The sequence below is a fragment of the Bufo bufo genome, chromosome 7 (genome assembly GCF_905171765.1).
Source record: "Bufo bufo chromosome 7, aBufBuf1.1, whole genome shotgun sequence".
NCBI lineage: Eukaryota > Metazoa > Chordata > Amphibia > Anura > Bufonidae > Bufo > Bufo bufo.
In genome coordinates, this window is record NC_053395.1 from 40,306,325 (window position 1) to 40,314,759 (window position 8,435).

General features: G+C 41.5%; 1 protein-coding gene across 1 annotated transcript in view; it reads right to left on the reverse strand.

Annotated features, from left to right (window-relative positions):
• The window catches only part of FAM20C (FAM20C golgi associated secretory pathway kinase), a 148,290-nt gene extending 142,520 nt beyond the window's left edge, over positions 1 to 5,770 (reverse strand). The window contains exon 1 of the mRNA XM_040439867.1: positions 4,344 to 5,770. Coding sequence (XP_040295801.1) covers positions 4,344 to 4,885 — 542 coding nt within the window. The 5' untranslated portion in view covers positions 4,886 to 5,770. The remainder of the gene's footprint in view (positions 1 to 4,343) is intronic.
• Between the last annotated feature and the right edge of the window lie 2,665 nt (positions 5,771 to 8,435).

Below are 8,435 nucleotides of genomic sequence, written 5' to 3' on the forward strand. Positions count from 1 at the left end.
AGGAGTTTTTTTTTACAAAAGTGCATGTTTCGGGGTTGAATACTCTTAAAGGGAACCTGTCATCAACTTTATGCTCTCCTCACTGAGGGCAGCGTAAAGTAGTGACCGACATGTTGATATGTCACTCACTGGCTAATATTAGGTGGTTGTCAAGAACCAGTAGTATAATCATCTCAGCCCAGAGAGGTTCCTAGAAAAACCCCAGAAAGGTTCCTGCACAGGTTCTCACACCCATAAAAGGCCCCAGAGAGGTTCCTGCACATGTTCTCACCACCCATTAAAGGCCCCAAAGACGTTCCTGTCGTGAGCAGGTTCTCACACCCATAAAAGACCCCAGAGAGGTTCCTGCACGGGTCCTCACCAATCATAAACGGCCCCATAGAGGTTCCTGTACAGGTTCTCACCACCCATAAAAAAAAACAGAGAAGTTCCTGCACGGGTCCTCACCAATCATAAAAAGCCCTATAGAGGTTCCTGTACAGGTTCTCACCACCCATAAAAGACCCCAAGAGGTTCCTGTACAGATTCTCACCACCCATAAAAGACCACACAGAAGTTTCTACTCAGGTTCTCACCCATATAAGTCCCTAGGGAGGTTCCTGCACAAAATCGCATCACCCATAAAAGGTCCCAAAGAGGTTCCTTCACAGGTTCTCACCTCCCATATCAAAATAACGTATGCAAAGAAAAAACACATCTGGTTCTCTTTTCTCCAAAAGTCCCATGCCAGATGCATGTCTGCCCCTAAGGGTACGTACACCCTTAGCGTTATATTGGATAATATAGGAAGTATCTCTCTTTAACGGCAGCACCCAGAACGATGAGTGACTGAATTAACCTTCAGGGCATGCTAGGTAAAAGCAATTAAGAGCTAACAGCTGAAATTTTATTTTCAATTACTTTACATCTATAATCTAAAAGCCATTAGCAGAGTGGAAAAAAAATGGAGACCAGGAGAAGTGGCAGATGCAGATATTGAATTAGCGTCTCCATACACCATGGTAGGAACAGGTTACATCAGCAGATAACAAGGCTGTGGGACATCAAAGACCATCTCGATGGCCAGGCTGGTCCTATTTCTAGGGCAGTACCTGTCAAGAGATAAATGGCTTATTGTATGTGCTGGTTATACCCATGGCTCTAATTAAGACTTTGGATCCTTCAATTATCTCGTTCTTGTCTAGAAAAGCACAATGCAGCTGCTCCAGACAATACGGAGTCAGTCCGCTTGAAAGAGGGAGCTGTTGTTCTACCGTCCGACCGGCTGATGGTTGTATCATCGCCTGTTTTGTTGCTATAAACGTTCTTCTATTGTATCTGTGGGGGTCACTTTAACTCCTATTGGACCGCGGAATCCAGTGAAAGGGTTAAAGAATCAAAGGCGATGGATACCTCTTGGTTAAAAATTAAAAAAAGACTGGCAAAATCCTGAAATGTTATCAGTCTCGGCATGAGCTTATTTACCTGGACAATAAAGGTTAAAGGTAACAGATGGTTGGTCAATGGTCAGTAGAGAGAGAGATGTGAATCATTGCGTTATATTCATCTGCAATCATCTGTTCTCCTCTGGGCTAGTACTAACCCCCCTCCAGATTGACCTACTTACCTTTTCTGAATGAGACAACCACAATCCCATAATGCAAAGTGTCTGGGTGTGTGTGTGTGGGGGGGGGGGGGGGGGGGGGTAGGGGGGAAGTATCATGTCAGGTGTGATGGGAGGTATATAAACCAGTATTATCAGACGGGGATACAAGGTATCGTTATCATTATGTTATAAGATACAATCTGCAACATCGTCAAAATAATCAGGTGTGACCGCCATTAAACCGGATATACCTTCCCATCCCCCATATCGCAGTTAGGGCCCCTGCTAATAGCATGTGTACGGACCGAGCGCACGCCGTTTGCGGATGTGGACCCATTCACTTGAATGGGTCCGCGATCCACAAGATACTGTACGTTCCGCAGTATCGGAACGCTCCTGTGGGATTCCACTCCGTATCTTGCGGATTGTGGACATATTCAAGTCAATGGATACGGAGCGCACACAGTCGGTGCCCATATATTGCGGACCGCAATACGGTCATGGGGCACACACGCTAGTGTGCATGAGCCCTTAGGCGTCGGTAATGATACCTGTGACAAGATGCTCAGTGGTTCATTGGTGGTTTGGTACCCGGGTCCGTTTTTTGCCCTCCGTGTGTCATCCATATACCATGGATGTTGCTAGGCTGAAAGTTATTTTCCAGAGCATCTCCCTACCAGTGGTCCGTGAAAACCACGGACACAACACGGAAGGCATTAGTGTTGTATCCGCGGTTTTCACGGATCCTATAGACTATAATGTCCATGAGGGATCTATGATCATGCTTCCGTGGTGTCAGTAAAGACCCACGTTCCGTGGAAAACCACTGATGAGTGAAGGCACCCATTAAAATCAATAAGAACGTGGAGACCACAGACAGTATACGCATTGATGTGTGTAAGAGGCCTTACAGAGTCTGGAAGCTGAGATATGGGGAGATGTTTGGCAGGATCCTCATACTTGTGGGGTTAAAAAGGAACCTCCTGCTTTCTAATGTGAGGACCCCACCATACATCTCCCCATATCTCAGCTTCCAGTGTGAGTGCCATGGGAGCTGAGATGCAGGTGGTTGGTTACCTATGATATTCTCTTCCCAATGAAGAAGATAAAAGCTTTACTTAGATGTATTAACCCTTCAAAGCTACTATGGTAATAGTGAAAGAAAATCACCAGAATGAGGACCATGCCAAACATCTCCCCGTATCTCAGCTTTCTGTGGGAACTGAGCTGCAGGTGGTTAATCTATGATATTCTCTTTCCAATGAACAGGGTAAGGCCTCATGCACACGACCGTTATTTTGCTCCGCATCCGAGCCGCAGTTTTTGCGGCTCGGGTGCAGATCCATTCACTTCAATGGGGCCGCAAAAGATGCGGACATCACTCCGTGTGCTGTCCGCGTCCGTGGCTCCGTTCCGTGGTCCGCAAAAAAAAATATAACCTGTCTTTTCTTGTCCGTTTTGTGGACAAGAATAGGCAGTTATATCAATGGCTGTCCGTGCCGTTCCGCAAATTGCGGAACGCACGCTGACGCCATCCGTGTTTTGCGGATCTGCAATTTGCGGATCGCAAAACACAGAACGGTCGTGTGCACGAGGCCTTACAGCTTTACTTTGATTTATTAGTCTTTCAATGCTGCTACTGTAATAGTGGAATATAATTACCAGAATGAGGACCATGTCAAACATCTCCCTGTACCTCAGCTTCCTGTGGGAGCTGAGATGAAGGTGGCTAGATACCTATAATATTCTTGTCCCAATAAACAAGATCATATCCTTACTTAGACGTATTAACCCTTAAAAGCTGCTATTAAAGTAGTGGCAGAAAATAACCAGACTGAGGACCACACCAAACATCTCCCCATATCTCAGCTTCCATATCCCTGTGAGTGTGGCGCTGGAGTTAGCTGCTAATAATATATGTAATAGTGGCTCCATATGCACTTATTAACCCTTCAACGTTTTGATTTCACTAGGGAAAAAAGTCGCCAGAGTGAAGGACCTGTCAAACATCCCCCCATATCTCAGCTTCCATATCGCTGCGAGCGCGGCATCGCGGTACTGAAGTTACTTGATAACAATATATGCGCTGTGTCTCCACTTGCACTTGTTAACCCTTCACCCCTAATATATCAATGGTGAATACAAGTCACCAGAGTGAAGGACCTGTCAAACATCCCCCCATATCTCAGCTTCCATATCGCTGCGAGCGCGGCATCGCGGTACTGAAGTTACTTGATAACAATATATGCGCTGTGTCTCCACTTGCACTTATTAACCCTTCACCCTAATATATCAATGGTGAATACAAGTCACCAGAGTGAAGGACCTGTCAAACATCCCCCCATATCTCAGCATCCATATCCCCGCGAGAGCAACATCGCTGATACTGAACTTACTTGATGACAATATTTGCGATGTGTCTCCATTTTTCACTTATTAACCCTTCACGCTATTATTTCAATGGTGAAGAAAAGTCACCAGAATGAAGGTCCTGTCAAACATCTCCAGATATCTCAGCTTCAAGATCCCAGTGACTTTGGTTAGTTACTAACGATATTTAAACATTGTTTCCATTTGCGCTTATTAACCCTTGAAAGCTTCTATTTCAATAGGGAAAAAGACAATGGCCAGTAGGGGAACCCTGCCCAACAGTTCCACCCATATCTCAGCTTCCAAGGGGGAAAAGAAAAAAAATCAGGTTTTGAATGGACCCCTCAATGGGTGGGAGGACATAGTAAATGACACTCCGGGCACTTACCATTCCTGGTTCTCAGCAGCTTTGGGGTTAAACCTGATGTCACTGTTCACATTAAATAAGACATCATCTTCGGTGAGCTCAGGAGTAACACTTTTATACAGAGGATGCTGGAACAAGGCAACCAGTCTAGAGTATCCAAGCCCAGGCTGGGACTTCTTTATACTTCCATCTTGGATTAACTGTTTACTGCCCAGGTCCTTGACCGTTTCCCGCTGCTCCAGTTTTTTAAAGGAGTCATTTTTGTCCATAATTCCAGTGATTTTCTCTAGAGAGTGCGAGGTGAGATTGGAGCTGGGGTCACTGCTGAAGTCTTGTAGGATCCTCAGCGTGTGCTTATTAGGCCACCCCGACTCGGCCGTATTCTTGGGTCTCTGCTTCCCCCAGTCCTCGTTGTGGGTACAGGAGCACCCCACCTCCCCGTCGCTCCTGGACCCCCTCTTCTCCAGCTTTGGTAGTAGATCTATCATGATGTGCATTGTGCAAGCGATCAAGAACACCATCAATATCAACACCCTGAACTTGCGCACCAAGATCATCTTCATCTTCCGCTCTTTATTAAATTAGAATGTTTTGTTTTTGCAATAAACTTTTTAAAAACAAACAAAAAAAAAAAAAAAGCTTTTTCACGGAAAAAGCAGATTATCCTATAGAAAATAATTTCCAGATTACCGACGTAATCCGCTGCTCTAAATTCTACCGTATCGTGTAATAATTATAATCTAGACATAAATTAAAGTCTCCCTTTGCGTCGCCTTCTCCTTTCGCAACGCGCAGAATAAGGAGAAATAGAAGGGGGTCTGGAGTTTCGGTGCAATGGGATGGATTTTTTTTTTGCTGCTGAAAGGGATGGATCATCGATCGGAATAGACAGTGGAATGTATGGGAAAGGCGAGGAGGACACTAGCAGGGGAGAAGCATGGGTTTATGAGATGAATAAAACAATCCGGAATGTTTGGCTGGATAAGACGAGGCTCTGCTTCCCATCCTCGGCGAGCTGACCCCTTGGCAGGACCATCCAGTTCTTCAGAACCATTTGAGTAAGGGTAAGTTCTAGTAAAGATCCAGATCTCTTCAGGCCAGGGGGATCCAGGGGTGCTGTCACAAATCAGGTCTGTTTGATCCTGCATCCAAGCAGCCCTGGCTGCCTGTGGACATTTCTGCAACACAAGCTGGAATAATATGGCACAAAGACGGGAGTGCAAGACGGGATTTGTGCTGCTGGCTTCTTGGCAGTCATTTGATTCCTTGGTGCATGTCAGCCGGAGAACCGGGGGGGACAAATAAAGGAGGGAGGGCGGCGAAAAGAAAAAAAGGAGAGAGTGGAGGTGAAAAGGAGAAGGGAAGGTCTTTGGCAGGTGCAGACTGAAATCCTCTCAGCTGAAGGCAGCAGACTGGTAGAACTAGCAGTGCTGCAGCTCCAGCCTTCTGTGGGTGTGTTAAATATTATGGGCAAGCCATGGAGCCGGCCTTCTGCGCGTCACACCGAGGAGATTGGCTACAGAACTGCTACACTGATAGTAACAGGACACAGGCAGACCCAAAGTCAAGCTTTTCCTCGGCTTTTTTTTTTCCGTGATACAGTTTATTTTTTTCTCTCTGCAGCTCCACTTAGGGCAGGAGAGGGCGTCCGATCCTCCGAGGTCTGTGCAGAGGAGACCCGGCCATACTAATGGTCTACAGGAGAACGGGAGCGGGGCTCCGGGGTGGGCAGGGGCCGATCATAGATCAGAGTCAGAGTCTATCTATCTATCTATCTATCTATCTATCTATCTATCTATCTATCTATCTATCTATTATCTATCTATCTATTATCTATCTATCTATTATCTATCTATTATCTATCTATCTAATATCTATCTATCTATCTATCTATCTATTATCTATCTATCTATCTATCTATCTATCTATCTATTATCTATCTATTATCTATCTATTATCTATCTATCTATCTATCTATCTATCTATCTATCTATCTATTATCTATCTATCTATTATCTATCTATCTATTATCTATCTATTATCTATCTATCTAATATCTATCTATCTATCTATCTATCTATCTATCTATTATCTATCTATCTATCTATTATCTATCTATTATCTATCTATTATCTATCTATCTATTATCTATCTATCTATTATCTATCTATTATCTATCTATCTAATATCTATCTATCTATCTATCTATCTATCTATCTATCTATCTATCTATTATCTATCTATCTATCCTCTATTATCTATCTATCTATCTATCTATTATCTATCTATCTATCTATCTATCAAATAAAATAAAATAAGCTTTATTGGCAGGACTAAATACATGTTAGCATTGCCAAAGCAAGTGGGAAATAATTGGGTGGGGTTGGGGGATGGGGAAATATACAGGGTGGGGGTATAGGAGTCCATGGTATATCAGGCTCCCCTCAGTCTATGGCAGGCAGTAATATATTGTGCTGCTATGGCCGCTGTGTTCTCCTCTTCCCCCAGCAGTATGGAGAGTCTCTCTTCCTCCTCCATAGAAATGAAGTCTGGGCAGAGATCAGACAGTCTCCTGAAGTATCTCTATCTATCTATCTATCTATCTATCTATCTATCTATCTATTTGTGTAATATCTATCTATCTCCTATCTATCTATCTATCTATCTATCTATCTATCTATCTATTATCCATCTATCTATTATCTATCTATCTCTCTCTATATATCTATTATCTATTTGTGTAATATCTACCTATCTCCTATCTATCTATTATCTATTTATCTATCTATCTATTATCTATCTATTATCTATTTATCTATCTATCTATCTATCTATCTATCTATCTATCTCCTATCTATCTATCTATCTATCTATCTATCTATCTATCTATCTATCTATCTATCTTCTATCTATCTATCTATCTATCTATCTATCGTAAATTATAATTAAAATTCAAATGTAATTGATCTTTTCATGTATTAATTAGCTATATCTGTTAATTATAAAAGTAGATAATATACAGCAGCCTGAGTTACAGCTCCTACTGACATCTGGTGCATCATGTGGAAATGTTTTTTTGTTGTTTTTTGAATATTTTGCTTCCTTTTTATATCTTGCACTACCAGTAGCACCATTACGAGCTAAGCAGTGTAAAACATAGACATGTGCTTGTGACTTAGTTTTTCTGAAACATCAGCAAGGTTGGAGTCTGCTGTAATGTACCCGGCGGGGGCTGCATAATGAACAGTGGGGGAATACACCCAGGAATGGGAATTGCCGACTCCCAACTGAATTACATGTGCAGTAAGATCTGACTGCTGGGCTTCACATGGCAATAATGCACCGGGCGCACTGCTTACTATAGTCAGCATGCCTGGTAGATAGATATGTGATTCCATGGAATTATCTATGTATTATCTGTCTGTCTATCCATCTATCTATGTATCTATATAATATCTATCTATCTATCTATCTGTCTGTCTATTTATCTATCCATCTATCTATTATCTATCTATCTATCTATCTATTATCTATCTATTATCTATCTATCTATCTATCTATTATCTATCTATCTATCTATCTATCTATCTATTATCTATCTATCTATCTATCTATCTATCTATCTCATATCTATCTATTATCTATCTATCTATCTATCTATCTATTATCTATCTATCTATCTATCTATCTATCTATCTATCTATCTATCTATCTATCTATCATCTATCTATTATCTATCTATTATCTATCCATCTATCTATGTATCTATATAATATCTATCTATCTATCTATCTATATAATATCTATCTATCTATCTATCTATCTATCTATCTGTATCTATTTATCTATCTATCTATTATCTATCTATCTATCTATCTATTATCTATCTATCTATCTATCTATCTATCTATCTATCTATCTATCTATCTATCTATCTATCTATCTCATATCTATCTATCCCATATCTATCTATCTATTATCTATCTATCTATCTATCTATCTATCTATCTATCTATCTATCTATCTATCTATCTATCTATCTATCTATCTCATATCTATCTATCCCATATCTATCTATCTATTATCTATCTATCTATCTATCTATCTATCTAT